At 52.5% G+C, this 17,688-nt stretch overlaps 1 protein-coding gene across 11 annotated transcripts in view; it reads right to left on the bottom strand.

Annotated features, from left to right (window-relative positions):
* NDST1 (N-deacetylase and N-sulfotransferase 1) overlaps window positions 1-17,688 on the bottom strand; it is a 72,758-nt gene that overhangs the window by 32,356 nt on the left and 22,714 nt on the right. For 9 of the 11 annotated variants that reach the window (XM_054487761.2, XM_054487760.2, XM_063665598.1 and 6 more), the window contains one exon: window positions 4,188-5,087. In XM_054487761.2, the coding sequence (XP_054343736.1) occupies window positions 4,188-4,700 (513 nt within the window). In that variant the 5' untranslated portion in view covers window positions 4,701-5,087. Of the gene's footprint in view, window positions 1-4,187; window positions 5,088-7,017; window positions 7,140-17,688 lie in introns of all 11 variants that reach the window. The other 2 variants (XM_054487765.2, XM_063665601.1) reach the window with 1 other exon arrangement.

Below are 17,688 nucleotides of genomic sequence, written 5' to 3'. Positions count from 1 at the left end.
GGAAGCCCTCAAAGACTCCATCAAAGGATGACAGGTTCCAATTTGCATTTTAAAAAGATCCATGTGGCTGCTGCCTGGAGAGTGAGTGGGGCAGGGCAAAGCAAAATGAGTTTGGAGGGGGAGATGGGGTCATGTGTGGGGCCCCCAGGAGAGCTGCTCAGGGGGCACTCACAGGGGTGCACAGGTCAGTGGCGGGGGCGGGGTAAAGTCTCAGCTGAGCCTGTGCCCGTTGCAGAGCTGTACCTGTCCAGAAGAGTGCCTTTCACTCATCTCCTTTAATTCCCAAAAAGGCTCTGCAGGGCCCTGGCCTCGTTTACCATATTAAGTAGCCTGCATGTGATTCTCCAAACATCAAGAGTACCTCCCCACCCTGTCCTGAGCCAGCCTCGGGTGCTGAGGCCCAGCGCACAGCCCAGTCCTCAGCTACCTCCCCAGCTCCAGGCAGCTCACGACTTCTAAGACAGCCCTGACCAAGGATGGGAACTACTTGGGCTGTGTAGGGACAAAAGCAGTAGGGGCCAGAGACATTTCAGGCCTTGTCCATAGCCTGCTGAGGCCTGGGATGCTATACTGGACCGCGGGTACTGAGGGATCCCATTTCAAAGTCCCGACCCTGAGCTGACTGCCAGGTGCTGGAAGCTCAGTCAGCTGCCCAGCCATCCAGGAAGGGAGGAAGCCAAGTCACTGATGGCCCATCTGTTGGCAATGAAATGAACCAGCCAAGAAGGGAATGGAGGGCCTCAGTACCAAGAGGCTGGCCTTACTGCAGGCCTCACCCCACAGCAGTGGAAATCGCTCTTGCTCCTCACCACTGAGTACCCACTCCGGAGACACCAAATCTTCCAATGGGGTCCCCCAGGTAGAGGGAGAAGGAGCCCTGATTCGGGAACGCAGAGGTGGAGGCCAAGCACAGACCTCACCATTACCTGGGGGACCTTGGGAATCCCACATCTCCTCTCTGAGCCTCAGGCTCCCTGTCAGTCCATTTGCTCCTATGGCTGAGTTAGAAACAACAAGCTTGACTGTCAGATCTTGGCTCTATGACTTACCACAGGTTGAGCATCTCTAATCTGAAAATCCAAAATGCTTCAAAATCCAAAACTTTTTGAGCACCAATGTGACCTCCAAAGGTCATGCTCAAAGGAAATGCTTATTGCAGCATTCTGGATTTCAGATTTTCAGATTAGGGATGCTCAACTGGTAAGTAGAATGCAAGCATTCCAAAATCTGAGACACTTCTGGTCCCCAGCATTTCAGACAAGGGACACTCAACCTGTAGCTACGTCATTCTGGACAAGCCATTTAACTTTTTGAACCTCAGGTCCTTATCTGAAAATAAATCGCCTACTTCACAGGATAGCTGTGAGAATTAGCCATGAAATGCCTGCAAAGCACCGAGCTCAGTGACTGGGACACAGTAAGTACTCAATGAAAGAGGTCAGGTACTCCTTGCCAGACCCCTGCCAGGGTGTGTTTAGCCCCAGGTCACCTGGAATTTCAAGGTTGAGGCATGACAGTGCCAGGAAGTAGTGATCCAGATGAGGATGACCCTATTCCCACCCTCCAGGATCTCACAGGGGCACACATTGGTCAGGGCCACAAGACAGACACAGTGCTACCACTGCTGTTTGCTGAACCTGGAGATGACAAAGCACGATAGCTACCATCTATTGAGTGGCTCCGGTACCAGGCAATGGGCTTAGTGCTCCCCACCCACTGTCTTGTTTTCAACACAGACCAGTGAGGCAGGAGCTGTAATTAGCCCCACTTTGCAGATGAGTTGAGCATTTTACCCCAAGTCGCTCTGTTTCTAAGTGACAGAGATATCTGAACCTGTTTGGACTTTTAAGTCCCTGCTCTCACACTGCCCTGGGAATCCAGCATCAGTGGGAACTGGAGAATGAGTCTTCAGATCCCTGGAGCCCACAAACAATCCCCACTTGGCAAGCCCAGCACACAGCGGAGAAGCTGGTCTTGCAGAAAGAGTGGAAAGATGTGCCTTGACCACCAGGGGGCATGCATTTGAGCAGAAAATCACAGGCCTCTGCTCAAAACCAAGGATAGTCTTGTCCTAGGCAACAGGTAGGAAGAGCACCAAGTCCTGGAATTACCACTGGCCCCACAATGAGACTCTGAACATGTCCCCACCCCTTCCTGGGCCTCCTGTTTACCTTCTGCAGAGCAAGGAATTGGGGCCAGACAGCGCCCAAGCTCTATTGTACCAATTATGCCCAATGACCACAGCCCACTGCCTGGTCCCCAGAGACTGTGGGAGCTCTGTGCACTGGATGTGGCCTCTGATGCCACTTCTCCTGAATAAATGGTATGTGAGGCTCCTGGACTCATCACATCGTGGTTAAGACTAAGGCCTCTGGGGCCAGACTGCTTGAGTTCAAATCCCAGACCTATACTCATCAGAGGCGCAGGCTTGGACCACATTGCTTATCCTCCTTTGCCTCAGTTTCCTCCTATCTTAAATCAGGCTGCTAGCCACCTGCCTTGGTGTGAAGTGCGTGAATCTGCACAACGCATGTAGATGGTGCATGACACTGAGTGAGCACTCAATAAACGTCAGACTCCTGAAGCTTTTCAGGCCTGGGGCTCTGAATAGAACTTAAATGAAGTTCATGGCAGGAAAGGGTAAAGAGCCCAAGAGAAAAGAGAAAAAAGACAATGGAGATGGTCTGACTTGATGTCATTGTAAAGCCATAAACCAGGCCAGCATTCCCCTGAGGGTGCTCTGTAAAAGAAAGGGTTTTGTGATCAAGCCAGTTGAGAACAAATCTCACTGGTTGCTCTACTGCAGGACTTCTAAGGGCCTTCAAATTCTTGGCTTACAATACCTTTCAGTGGCAGAGCTTCCTGCTGTATTAGGGTGTGAAAGAACACGCCATGAGAAGCCCTCCAGGAGACAGGGCCCAGTGCACAAGTGCACCAGGAAAGGCCTGGCACAAATGGGCACCCAGCAGCGGACACAGGCCACTTCTGACCCATCTCCCGCTCCTCCTCGCCTGGCTCACACCAAGCAAGAGGCTGCATTAGGACTTGTGCACTTACTGTCCCTTCTTCCTGGAAGACTCTTTGCACAGAAAGCCACACACCTCCTCCCCTCATTTATTTCAGGTCACTTTATCAAAGACGACTTTCCTAAAATAATGTCAAGCTCCCACCCCCACTACCCTCTGTGTCCTTTCCCTGCTTTGTTTCTTTTTGTACTGATCACACCTGCCCCATCCTATGTTTATTTGCCCACTGCCTGTCACCCACCCACTCCCACAGCACTGAAATGCCAGCTCCATGACAGCAGGGACTTTGTCCACTTCGATCACCGCTAGCACAGGACCACAAACACCGTGAGTGCTCAGTAAATATTTGTTGAATGAAGGAACAAATTCCCTGCCACCTCCAAAGCATCCAACTAGAGTCCCAGCTAGTGTCTGCTTTCATCTTGCAGGTCAGACTTCTCTGACCACAGCCTCTGGATCCCCCGCCCACCATTCCCAACCTCCCCCCACCAAGGACAGATTCTCTGTGACACTCTTTCTGCAAGGACCCCAATCCCGGCAGTCATTCTAGAAGCCCCATAAAGCCCAGAGCAGCTCCCCATCTGCCAGTGGGATTCCATTCTCCTCTTTCGCCTCATGCAAAATGGCTCTGGGTCAGGAGGTATATTAACGCCATACTCCACCACCACCAAGAGGAAAGAGCATGGGATAGAGAGCCCAAACTGTCTATGTCTAGGTTCAAATCTCGGCTTCTCCACTTACAGGCTGCAAAACCTTACATAAGTAACTTAACCCCCGGAGCCTTGGTTTGCTCATCTGAAAAAATGGGTACACACGCCCTCCATAGGGGAGATTGCCTTGACAGGTTTTGGGGCACCTAGCAGAGCATGCTCCTCCGACTTCACACTTATCTCTGTGGCCTCCTTTAGGCAAGCACCTGCAGTGTGATGGACCCCATGCACAGCAGGCGATCCCCCTGGCACGCTCCCCTAATACTTACAAAGCACTTGGCAGGCAGTGGGCACCGCATGCTCCCAGTGCTTTACATATACTCACTCATTTAACCCTCCCAACAACCCCAGGAGGCGGGTGCTACCATTACACCCATTTCACAGGTAAGAATTCAGGCACTGAGCTGGAGAGGGGGCTCTGAACTGCTCAGGGACCCTGCTTCTTGTGTACCTTGAAGAAGCCAATGATGCCCACGCCGTAGGCCACACAGTACTTGTCCAGCAGCTCCCGGTTCCAGGCGTCCAGGTTGACATACTTGAGGATGTTCTCATAGATGATGAGGGCGAAGCGGCCACGGCCCTTGTCAGTGAGCGTGGGCATGTCACCCTTGCCCGGCGCAATCTCTGTGCGGTATTTGAAGCGGCTGGACTCCAGGATGGCCACCACCTCCTGGCCCAGTTGCGAGTAGAGGCTCTCCACAAAGACCAGCACCAACGGGTCTGTGCGGGAAGGGGTGGCTGCCTGCACAGGCTTGAGTGGCAGCAGGCGACTGGGGGCCACCGGCGGCAGGTCCCCGCAGTCAGGCTCGGGGGCATCCGCCGAGGGCTCCAGGCCTCGCTTCCAGCCATATAGGTAGTAGGCCGAGACGAAAACGCTGAACAGGCAGAAGATGAACAGCAGGAAAAGGACAGCCTGCGGGGACACGTGCCGACACAGCCTCCGGAGGCATGCCAGGGCAGGCATCCTGGCCTCCGAGACCTTGGCCACCGGAGGCCCAGCCTGCCCTGGCTACCCCAAGGCCCCACACAGGAGGAGACACGAGAATCGTCCACTGACCAACAAATTCACAGAGACTTAGGAAGCGAGGCCCTTGTGGGGCACTGGGAGTGGAGGATCTGGGCCCCCAGTCCTTCCTCCCAGCCAGGGGCGCAGTCCACAGGCTGGTCACACTCCTTCCTTCCTCCGCGCCCCTTTATGTCACCATGGCAAACCCCCGCGTGGTCCTGTGCAGAGCAGAAGTGCCCCAGGGCGTCAGGGCCTTCTGGGGGTGCAGGGCAGCAGGCCAGAGGACACTGGGCAGGCGCAGGGGTGCCGCATGCCGCTCACTCCGTGGGGCCCACGGGGCTAAGGCTGTGGAGAGTGGAGAGAACAGGAGCGTCAGAGTGTGGGCTTCAGGGTTCAGCTAACTGTGGACACACAGGAACTGACCTAGGAGTGCCCAAATGCAAGTACAGCTGCCGAACCAAGGCTGCATGATTTGGAGCAAGCTCTTTAATATCTCTGAGCCCCGTTTCCCTACTTGTAAAATGGGGCAGACAATAAATAATATGAACCCATCTCATGAGGGGTTGGAGGATTAAGTCCAACAACGTTTGTAAACGACTTAAAGCAGTACCTAGCATATGGTATCTACAAATGGGAGTTGCTATTTTTGATCATTATCAGAGTCCAAGACTAGGCCAAGAAAAATCCAGAAGCAAGACGGATGGGGAGAGATGATAAACATTTGCAGAGCCTGGGAACTACAGGTAGAATTCTAAATCACGACTGAATACCACATCCTCACCATATTCCATTCCCTTCCTAACCCGTTGCTCTCTTTGGATGAGCCCAGCAGCCCCATCTGATAGATGAAAAGACTGAGTCTCCATCCAAGGAATGAAGACTCAGAATGAAGCCAAGCCAGGATTCATTAGCAGGCTGTGGGGCATGTGTGCCTTAGCTGTGTGAGAAGGCCTCAGGTGACCATTATACCTTTCAAGCATCAGTGAGCTAATCTGTAACACCAGCACCCCTGCAGCTCATGGCTGTAGCTGAGCGTTAAGTAAATGTGTCTGAGGAGCTTGGCACAAGAAACATGGCAGCTGTCATATTTGCCCGTAATGCAACCAGGTATCTCTCATCCTCGGGGTACGTACCCACAGGTGCACACAGCAGCCCAGGACAACAGATGACCAAACGGCCTTCCTGAGGATCGCCATACTGCCACCACAGGATGCAGAGGGCCGGCCTCCCCTGCCCTGGACCTTCTGTCCACCCAGGCAGCCATAACTCTGGGTTCCAGCCTCCCCCTCAGCCTGAACCCCCCGCACCCAGGCCACGCCTCCTGTACTCATCTCACTGGAGTTAATGAAGACGCACATACACGCCACAAAGGCCCCAATTCTCTCATCCCAAACAGCAACCCCAAACACAGTCTTCCAGTCTCCCTTAAATAGTAATGAAGTCACAAGAAGTGAGATTTCCCAGCAACCCAAGGAGTAACTTTCTTTTTTTCTTTCTTTTTTTTTTTTTTGAGGCAGAGTTTCACTCTTGTTGCCCAGGCTAGACAATGGTGCAATCTCAGCTCGCTGCCACCTCCACCTCCCCAGTTTAAGTGATTCTCCTGCTCAGCCTCCTGGGTAGCTGGGATTACAGGCATGAGCCACCACGCCCGTAGAGACGGGGTTTCTCCATGTTAATCAGGCTGGCCTTGAACTCCTGACCTCAGGTGATTCGTCCGCCTTGGCCTCCCAAAGTGCTGGGATTATAGGCATGAACCACCATGCCTGGCCCCCAAGGAGCAACTATCAGTCACAGCAGCTCAAAGCTAGAAGGAGAGTTGCCCAGGTCTAGATGGAAGGTGTAAGAGCCAGGGCTAAAGAGGCCAGGGGGGAATTCAAGGCTTGGGCCCAGCCTAGAGGGTAAAGATCTTTGAAATCCCTTCCAGCCCCAAGACTATATGATGTGCTCAGCATGGGTACAGCATGCTCCAGACCCGACAGCTGCACTTCCAGGAATTTATCCTAGAGGTATTACTGCAGAAGTGTGTAAAGATTTTTCCACAAGAACACAAATCCTAGTGCTGCTTATAACAGCAAATCCCAAACAATGGGAGATTGTATTTAGGAATTATAACACAAGGGTCGGGCGTGGTAGCTCATGCCTGTAATCCCAGAACTTTGGGAGGCCGAGGTGGGCGGATCACTTGAGGTCAGGAGTTCAAGACCAGCCTGGGCAACATGGTGAAATCTCATCTCTACTAAAAATACAAAAATTAGTCGGGCGTGGTGACACACACCTGTAGTCCCAGCTACCCAGGAGGCTGAGGCAGGGGAATCACTTGAACCTGGGAGGCGGAGGGTGCAGTGAGCCGAGATCACGTCACTGCACTCTAGCCTGGGCGACAGAGCGAGACTCCATCTAAAAAAAAAAAGAAATTATAGTACAAAACATATGAAATCCTAGGCAACCATTTACAATATGTTGAAGAAGGACATGTACTGACATAGAAATATAATTACCATACGTATTGTCAAAGTCAAAAACATTTATAAAACAGTTTGTACGTGTGGTCATAATTTTGTTAAATATTTTTGTGCATAGGCTAGAAACTGGTGCTAAATGCAAAAAAAAGAAACATTAACAGTGATTATCTCTGGGTGATTTTTATTTCCGCTTTTTGTCTGTGAAATGAGGAGGTGACTGGGACAACAGGTGTGGTCTCAGCTCTGCCATGATGCACTGTGTGGCTCCCTCTGGGCTTCCTGCATGTTAGAAGAGGGTTGGGGCAGGTGATCTCTGGGGGCTCCTTCACCTCTGATATTCTACATTTCAGTGCCAGTACCCTGAGGAACCAGAGGCAGCCAAGAAAATAGGCATTTGCAATGCAGGGGGATAAGTGTGACAGACGGGGATGGGAGGGGTGTTTGGGAGAACTCAGGGGTCCTTAACTCTTCTGGCAGGGGGAAGGAGGGTACAAGGAAGGCTTCCTGGAGGAAGGGTACCTAAGCTGACCAGAACAAAAAGTAAGGGTTGGGCAGGGGTAGACAGAGGAAATGGCACATACCACAGCTTGGAGATAAGAGCATGTGTGGCACTTTCCAGGGACTCCCTGCAATTCTAGCTGAGAGCAGGGCAAGAAGGAGCAGGTGTCCTGAGCAGAGCCAGGAAAGCTGGGGTGACTGGTCCTGTTTACACTCAGGGTACCCAGGTGTCCAATTTACCACTGATAAGGGCAACCTGTGGCCGCAGCCCAGCCCCACCCCTTGGCCTAGGGCCAGGACAGAAGCACAGCGGATAGGAGGTGGGGATGCCCTGATGGCGCCCTGCCCACGTTGGCCACCCAATCCCACGGAAGCGGAGGAGAGCAGCCACCAGCCACTCCTCGAAGGCTTGAGTGCTGTGGTCAGTGACCCTCTATCAGATTAACAACCTTTCAGAGTGTGAATGATGCAGCTCAGAGTCTCAGGAATGTGGGAGCCACGAACCCCTGTGGGAATCTGACATTTTTTAGACATAAAAAATATGCACATTAAAAAAATGCACACGGTTGCCAGAGGTTGGGGGTTGAGAGTATGAATCAGCGGAGCAAAGAGAATTTTTTTGGCAGTGAAACTACTGTGTATGAGACGACGATGGTGGATACATGTCATTATACATTTGTCCAAACCCACAGAACGCATACTACCAGAGGTGAACCCGAAAGTAAACTGTGGACTCTGGGTGATAATGATGTGTCAATGCAGGGTCATCTGTTGTAACAAATTTACCACTCTGGGTTGGGCACAGTGGCTCACACCTGTAGTCCCCTGACCCTGGGAGGTCGAGGCAGGAGGATCACTTAAGGCCAGGAGTTCAAGACCAGCCTGGGCAATATAGCAAGACCCCCATCTCTACAAAAAAAAAAAAAATGAGCCAGTTGTCAGGGCATGTGCCTGTAGACCCAGCTACTCAGGAGGCTGAGGCAGGAGGACCACTTAGGCCCATGAGGTCAAGGCTACAGTGGCCATAATTGTGCCACTGCATTCCAGCCTGAGCGACAGAGCGAGACCCCATCTCAAAAAAAAAAAAAAAAAAAGTACCACTGTGGTGGGGGACATTGATAATGGGGGAAGCTGTGTGTGTGTGCAGGGGAAGAAGGCTTATGGGAAATCTCTGTATTTTCCTTTCAATTTTGCTGTGAATGTAAAACTAAAAGTCTAAACAATAAAGCCATATATATATACATACACACACACACACGCTAGAAAACGTCATAATGGTGTGGTGGCTCACGCCTGTCATCCCAGCACTTTGGGAGGCTGAGGTGGGCAGATCACTTAAGGTCAGGAGTTCAAGACCAGCCTGACCAACATGGTGAAACCCCATCTCCACTAAAAATACAAAAATTAGCTAGGCATGGTGGCAGGCACCTGTAATTCCAGCTACTCGGGAGGCTGAGGCAAGAGAATCACTTGAACCCGGGAGGCAGAGGCTGCAGTAAGGCGAGATCACGTCACCGTACTCCAGCCTGGGCAATAGAGCGAGACTCCGTCTCAAAAAAATATATATCATAATAATTTCAAGGAGTTCAGAGCCTCCCTGCCACCCATCCACAGACCTAAAGTCCTAGATTAATGGACCCTACTGGTTACACGTGCAGACTGGAGCCAAGTGGCTTCGATTCAAAACTAAGCTCCACCACTTAGTAGCTGTGTAATCTTGGGCAAGTTGTTTAACTTCTCAGTGCCTCAGTTTCCTAGCATGTAAAATGGAAATTCTACCTACTTTAATGTACCCAAGGTTGTGAACATTAAATGAGTTGATACATAAGATGCTCAGAACCACGCCTGGCACACAGCTGCGGTTATCACGCACCCCTGTTGCTTATTTAACATACTTACGACAATCCCTCACGATGTGGATCACAGCTTAGCTCACGAAGCACTTTCAAGCTCATCCCTCTCTTGAGAGTCTGACAGCCCCAGGACTCAGGCAGGGGAGGGCAGCTCATTTCACAGAGGGAGAGCAAGGGCTGAGGCAGGCAGGCAGGCACCAGACACACTTACTACACAGAGGGCCAGGCAGCCAGGGCTGCCGTCCTCTCTCACAGCATGCCTGAAAAGCAGCCCTACCTTTGGAGGCTGTGGCCCTTACTGGGAGCTGGCTGGCTGCCTGGATAGAAGCCAAGAAGCTAAAGATAAGGCCATGGCAAAACCCAGAGCAGAGGGAGAGCAAGGTAGCCCCTGTCCTCACAGAAGGCCAAATACCCTGGGGTGGGGGTGAGTGGGGGGAAGCCAGTTGCTTTGTAGCAAAGCGCCGGCCACTCAGCCGGCTGGCAAAGGGGGCTTCCAGCACAGCCCCTCTGCAATCCACTCAGAGGCTGCCACCCTCCACCCACGGCCCTCCTCATCCGCCTGCACTCCAGAACTCCCGTGGCTCAAGGGGCTTCTAATCCCCCTGCAGCCACCAAGGCCTCAAGGATAGCTGGGGCTGAGGCCTCAATGACCCCCACCACCCTGGGCCTGCTGGGCCTTGCAGACATCACCAGCAGTTTCCCCTAAATTCCAGCCTCACCCAGCCAGTCACCAATCTCGGGGAAGCATTGAGGCTTTTGCTGATGAAATTCCCATTGCCTGGAATGCCTCCCCGGACCCCTTGGGACACTTACTCATCTTTCAAGATCCCGGTTCCAAAGTCATGACCCCTCTGAAGTCATCACCAACCACTGCCCCCTCTCCCACTCCTAAGTCTCATTCCTCAGGCTCCCGCCTCATCCCCACTCCACGGTGCAGAGGCTGAAAACCAGGACCCTGGAGCCCAAACAAAACGCAGCCTGTGCTCTTTGGCTTGCACAGTATTTTTCTTTAATTTGGGATTCGTTAGCAACATTTTTAAATCAGGAGATTTTACATAAAAGTCAGAACTTCTAACTTGTCTCTGAAGAGGGCAAGTTCTGGTGACACTGGGCACACATCCTCACCCGCCACCACCAGCCGAGGCACTTAGAGTGCCAGCCTCAAATGGGCCGCGTATCCTGCAGTTAACACCATCAGCATCTCTATGTACAGTCTCACAGCCAACCTCTTTACTTCATTTGGCTTCCTGCCCAGCCCCTGGGTGCACCTGAGCATGTGGTCTGTGCAGAGTAAACTGGGGGCATTCCTGCACATGGCTCTACCTCCTGTAGCCTGCAGATCTGTGGGGCAGGACCAGGGCTTACTGACCTCTGCACAGGCCCTCACCGGCACCTGGCACACACAGCCCTCAGCACAAAACAGTGTCCTTTCTTCCTCCTCCCCCGATGCCCGGGTGCCACTCAAGGGCAGGAACCAAGTCTCATTCATCGTGGAAGCTCCCACTTTTCCCAGGGTCAGGTCCTTATTGAATACTCAGGATATGAATGAATGAGCAGCTGTTATTATTTCCAATTTACAGATAAGGAGACAAAGACTTCAAGGTGAAGTGACTTGCCACAGTCACATGGAAACCACCAAATCTTAACTCAAATGGGTTTCCTTCCTGACTTTGAGTTTGGTCTTTCATTCCTCCCTGAAACCTAAGGGTTTCTACAATAAAAATAACACCAACAACATTATAATTATCATCATTATGAATACTGCCATACTATGAGCCTGGCACTGTGCTAAGCACTTTTCTTTTTTTTTTTTTTTGAGATGGAGTCTCACTCTGTCACCCAGGCTGGAGTGCAATGGCACTATCTTGGCTCACTGCAACCTCTACCTCCCAGGTTCAAGCAATTTTCCCACCTCAGCCTCCCAAGTAGCTGGGATTACAGGCACCCACCATCATGCCCAGCTAATTTTTGTAGATATGCAGTTTTGCCATGTTGGCCAGGCTGGTCTTGAACTCCTGACCTCAGATGATCCACCCACCTCGGCTTCCCAAAGTGCTAGGGTTACAGGTGTGAGCCACCACGCCCAGCCAGTACTTTTTATACCTCATTTCATGTAATCCTTACAACTAATATTGATATCCACATTTACAGTTGAGTAAAATAAGGCTCAGAGAGGTTAAGTCACTTGCCCAACATCACACAACTGTTCAGTGGCAGAGCCGAAATGTGAACCCAGACCCCATGGGTGGGAGATAACTCCAGAGCCTACAGAGGAACCTTGGCTTGGGGTAGGCAGGGGCATGAGGGGAACCTCAGCCACAAAGGCCAGTGGCCCACAGCCCTCAGCCAGGCTCCCACTACACTCCCCTAGTCCTAATCCCAGCTTTCCCTGCCAAGGTGCTGAGGATAATGAATGAGATGCTCTGGTCGTCATGGAGACGCCATGGCAACGCTGCACTTTCGGGAAATACCACGGTAACCGTGGCCACTGCTCTGGAGTTGAAGTCACTCTATCTAACATCACCACCTGAAAATGCTGCCCCGGACCCATAAGAGAACAGGGGCAGAGGTACAAGGGCCTTCTTACAGAAGCAAGCTGTCCAGAGACTGGGACCAGGGAAGGGGGTCCAGCTTGGGCCTGTGATGAATGGGTGGGCTCCAGGAATGAGACCAAGGGCTCCGTAAGAGCAGGTACGGAGACTGGGCAAGCCATGCCTTTCATGGTGAATTGTGCCCAGTAACCCAACTCACATGTACACAGTGCCTACTGTGCACCAGCAGGCCTCCTTAGAAGGGCTGTGTACACCCTTCTATTTCACTCTAGTGACGACAGCTAGCATAACAGTTAAAGGCCCAGACTGGAGCTAGCCTGCCTGAGCTTGAATCTTTGAATCTTTTCTTTCTTTTTTTAAGTCTTGCTCTGTTGCCCAGGCTCACTCCAGCCTTCCCCTCCTGGGCTCAAGCTTTGAGCGATTTTCGAGCCGCAGCCTCCTGAGTAGTGGGGGTTACAGGCGCCCGCCACCATGCCCAGCTAATTTTTGTATTTTTAGTAGAGACGGGGTTTCACCATGTTGCCCACGCTGGTCTCGAACTCCTGAGCTCAGGTGTTCCACCTGCCTCGGCCTCCCAAAGTCCTGGGATTATAGATGTGAGCCACTGTGCCCAGCATATTTTCATTTTTTGAGACAGTGTCTTTCTTTGTTGCCCAAGCTGGAGTGCAGGGGCACAATCACACTTACTGCAGCCTCGACTTTGTATGCTCAAGTGATCCTCCTACCTCAGTCTCCCAAGCAGCTAGGACTACAGGCGTGTGCCACAATGCCCAGCTAATTTTTTAATACAGACAAGGTATCCCTATGTTGCCTAGGCTGGTCTTGAACTCCTGGTCTCAAGCAATCCTCCTGCCTCGGCTTCCCAAAGTGCTGGGATTACAGGTAATTCAAGCCCCAGCTGGGAGCCACTGCACCCAGCTGGGGCTTGAATGTTGGCTCCATTATTTACCAGCCTCATGACCTTTGAGCAAATCTCTCAACCTCTCTGAACCTCACTTTCACTAACTCTAAAGTGGGGTTTATACTACTTATCTATCTTGCAGGGCAGCTGCCAAGACAAAGAGAGATGAGGCATGTAAAACACTGAGCTCAGTGCCTGGCACATGGTAATATAAGCTAATAAAATGATTACTCAGTAACAGATTTGGAAAGTGAGGCTCAGGAAGGAACTGGCCCAAGGCCACATATCAAATTAGTGGTGAATTGAGAAAGAGAGAGGAAGGGAGGCCAGGCTGACGCCAGAGGGAAAGAGCAAGAGAATGGGATCCAGGAAGGAGGTTCAAGATCTTTCTGGGAGTGCGGAACAAGCAAACGACCTGTTTCCTCATCCTGTATTTACTGAGCACCACTAGGTGCCAAGCATGCCACTAGGCACTGAAAATGCAGTGGCGACCATGACCTTCCCACAAGGATTTCTAGAGGTCTCTGGAACCCAAGGTTTTATGTCTCTGGTACGACATGGCTGCAGTGAATGGGGGAAGGTGCCCACGGCCCTGAATGCTCACCCAGCCCACATTTTATTTCCAGCCTGGGTCACTCTTGACAATGCCCTCTGCGGACCACACACCCCTCCCCGCCCCCCCAACACACACCCCACACTCACATGCACACGACAGGCTCAAATGGCATCATCACAGGCATCTGGACCACGTGCACATGGGGTGGGTGCTGAGAGGAGGTCAATGCAGAAAGAGCTCTGCCAGCAGCCTCAGAAGGATGTGAATGGGTACCTGGACTTGGGCAGGGACCTGAGCAGGGGAGGGCGTAGCAGTGGCTGCAGGCCTGGGGAACAGGTAGCCCCACATGCACCCAGGGCCACTCCCCATAGCTGATCCAGCCCCTCCCAGCCAGTCACACCCCCAGCACAGTCACATCATCACCCCCACCCAGCCACACCCCACAGCTTCCCAGCTCCACCAGCCACCCTACCACAGCCTGCCCCACCCACCACATCCAGCTCAGCAAGGAAAATCCTCCACATTTGCTTCCCAGCTGTGCGGGAGTTTCTCCAGCGTGATTACATCCCTGGGAGGCCAAGACCAGAAGCAAATCCCTTCCTCTGCTGGAATCTGCTACATGCCCCATCCCCCATCACCCCCACAGTGCTGCCTGGCCAGGAGCCAAGCTGCCGCCTGTCAGTCACCCCAGAGTCCAGGACCGCCACCACTGGGAAAGAGACTGTTGGAGGTCTGGCTCAGAGTCGCAGGGCCACAGAGAGCACAGTCTACCCTGCAGTAAGCCCCTGGGGACCCTGAGATCCAGAGAGAGGAAAGGACCTCCTGGCCTTGTGCCGTCTGGTGTGCCCCACTCTCATTTACCTTGGTCCATTTTCTTGTCCATTAAAATCCTGTCCCTCCTCCTCCAATGCCAGCCTCAGCAAGGAGGTGAACAAGCCTGCTCTGGATTTCTAAAGAGCTGGTTGAGCTCCCCTGCTCCACATCCCACCATGCAACACCAGGTATCAGTTGTTCTTGCAACTAGAATGCAGGCTCCCAACTTCACTGAAAGCTTTCCAAGGCACAAGCCGTCTCCTACCCACAGCAGGTACTCAAGAGCCTTGTGCCCTTGCCAATTACCTTCCCCTCTGTGAATCTGCTACACGGCATCTCCAAGCTAAATGCATTAATAACATTAACTTCCATTTATGAGACATGCCAAGTCTGCGTTACATGCCATTATTTCAACCTTACCACAGCATCATGACCCAGATTCCCCCCATTATACGGATGAGAAACTGAGGCCCAAAGAGGCCAGTCACTTGCTGCAGCCCACAGAGCTAATAAGGGGGTGAATGGGAACTTCAGCACACAGCTGCTGGGCTCCAGAGCCTGGGCCCCTCATCCCCCATCTCCACAGCCCCTCTGTGATCACCTAAGACAGCTAACACTTGCCAGATGCCCTGCGCATCCCATTCTCCATTCCCTTTGAATAGTTTTCTGTCTGTGTTGGTTTTCATCCATTTTATATGTGTTTTAATATCACAAGCAGCCTCTAATGATCTTTCTTGGAAGTAGCCCACAGATCATCTATCAATCAACAAGGAAACAAAGCATTAAGCACTACTGGTTCACTCCCTGGTTCTCAACTTGTGAATCTGTTCTGGGTTCCCTGGCAGGGAAGGCCCAACAGAAAACCTCAGGAACTTAGACCTCACTTGTCGAGAATGTGTCCTTCTTCCAACAGGGCCTGAGTTGCGAGTTTACCTTTGTACCAGCTCTGAAAGAAACGGCTTACCGAGCAAACATACCAGACAGCCTGGGGGCGGGGCTGTGTGGGGAACACGGCAGGTCACCTGCCACCCTCCCTTCCCAAGGACGGGACAGTCCTGACAGTCCCACTGAGGCTCTTCACGCACACCAAGGCTGTCAGGTCCATCACACAGAATGTTATGCAGTGGCCACAAAGCTTCCCAAAATGGGGCTCTCTGCCCACCCTATCCCCAAATCTGCCTATGACAGAGTCAAATCCATCCAGAACTATTTTTTTCTTAGGCTCAGATCGCAGACACTCAAAAGGAACAAAGCAGCATATCCCAACACATATCATAACCTCCCTTACTGGCGGCCAACATTAAGCTCCTGCGAACATCTGGGGCTGTGCCAGGAGCCTTCCCTGCTCCACCACGCTCAATCCTAACACCCTGAAAGATGTGTCACTGCTAAGAGCATTTTACAGACAAGGAAATGGAGGCTCAGAGAGGGTAAGAAACCGCTCGAAGTCACACAGCTGGGCAGAGGTGGAGCTAGGATGCCCCTCCCAGCTCACCCCACAGCCTCTGTTCGTAACCCCTCTGCAGTCCTACTTTCCACACCACTCCCAAGCCAGGTCTGCAGCCCAGGAGAGAGGCTTCCTGGAGGCGACCAGGCCCAGGGCTGCTGACCCAGCTTCTCTAGCTGAGCTTCAGCCTCCTGGGAAAGCCTGCACTGCAGAGAGGTGCACCATGGGACCCAGCAAGGCAGGACTTCAGACAGAGGGTCCTCACACCCCCATCAGACACCCCAATATAAGAAAGGGGGATGGCAGCTCGGGGCGGCGGCCCCTGCCTGTAATCCCAGCAGTTTGGGAGGCTGAGGCAGGTAGATCACAAGGTCCAGAGATCGAGACCATCCTGGCTAACACGGTGAAACCCCATCTCAACTAAAAATACAAAATTAGCCAGGTGTGTGGCACACGCCTGTAATCCCAGCAACTCCAGAGGCTGAGGCAGGAGAATCGCTTGAACCCGGGAGGTGGAGATTGCAGTGAGCCGAGATGGCGCCATTGCACTCTAGCCTGAGCGAAACTCTATCTCAAAAAAAAAAAAAAAAAAAGAAAGGGGGGCCACCTCCTGCACCAGGCAGAGGCCTCATGCTAAGGAAGAGGCAGGAGCGAGGGTCAGAAGCAGGAGATCTCAGTTAGCAGGGCACCGCAAAGGACAATGGTGAGCACCTCGCCTCACGGCCTGGCATGTGCCAGGCGCTCTACCAAGCACTTCCCAACCCTCACTTCATTTATTTGTCATTTATGCCCAGTGAAGTAAAAACAATTTTATCACACCCTGAGCTTCTCCCCTATCTGCCTCCCCTGCAGAGGAGCTGGGAAATGTGGGTCACAACCAGCCCCCACCCTCCCGCATGCCCGACTCCAGGCCTCAGATACACCCTGAGAGATTCCAAGGCACAGGCAGACTCAGGGGCCTCCATCTCATGGATGCAGAAGCCAAAATCCATGCGGGCCTGGAAATCGCAACAGCCTCCCAGTCCTTCCCGAGGCCCTGAACACTCAGGGGATGAGAGGTCTTTGTTTCCTGAATGAGCCAAGCTCCCCCAGCCTGTGAGGTCAGGCAGAATGCTGGCAGGAAGACAGAGGCGGGGGGTACCACAGCCTCCATTGCTGCCTGTGAGTCTCTGGGCAAGTCTCTTCCCTTCTCTGAGCCTCAGTTTCTGCAACTGCAGTGAGGGGTATGGACTAGAGGAGAAGTCTGTGACCTTCTGGGGATTATGGAACCCTTTGAGAATCTAATGATGGCTATTAGCAGATTCTCTCCCAGACACACAAATTCAGAGTGGTTGTGACTGGCACCCATCAAAAGCCAAGTTAAGAACATGGAAATTCTCTAGGGGCCCCTCTGGCTTTGACAAGCCATGGCTCTCACAGTCTAGACAGGACCAAAGCCACAAACACAACATCTGAGAGCCCTGGGATCTCACCATTCCAGCTTCCCCCGTGGCCCTGAAGTAAATCTTTAAACTCTTGGACCTGCTGGCTTCAGGTGGATTTGTGGACGTGCCTAGCTGTCTGGAGAAGCCACAGGAGAAACTGAGCCCTTCCTTCCCATCCCTCAGCCTCCTCCTCCTTCTCCTCCATCAGGAATCTGCCATGTCAGCCTAGACCTCTCCCTGGGGCAGTTCCGGGAGCTGCTTCTGATCTGGCATGAAGGCAGGAGCCAGTGCCAGGATCAAGTGCCAGCCTGTACCCCCAGGTCCCTCCTGGGGACACACACACATACCACACACACACACACACACACACTCAGATGGACCTGGAAGGACTGGACAGGGCAGGGGGCCAGGGACAGTGGTCAGAGGGGACAGGAGCCAGG

This window comes from Pongo pygmaeus, chromosome 4 (genome assembly GCF_028885625.2).
Source record: "Pongo pygmaeus isolate AG05252 chromosome 4, NHGRI_mPonPyg2-v2.0_pri, whole genome shotgun sequence".
Classification (NCBI taxonomy): domain Eukaryota; kingdom Metazoa; phylum Chordata; class Mammalia; order Primates; family Hominidae; genus Pongo; species Pongo pygmaeus.
The sequence above is the reverse complement of the archived record's forward strand: the minus strand, read 5'-3'. Positions and strand labels throughout refer to the sequence as shown.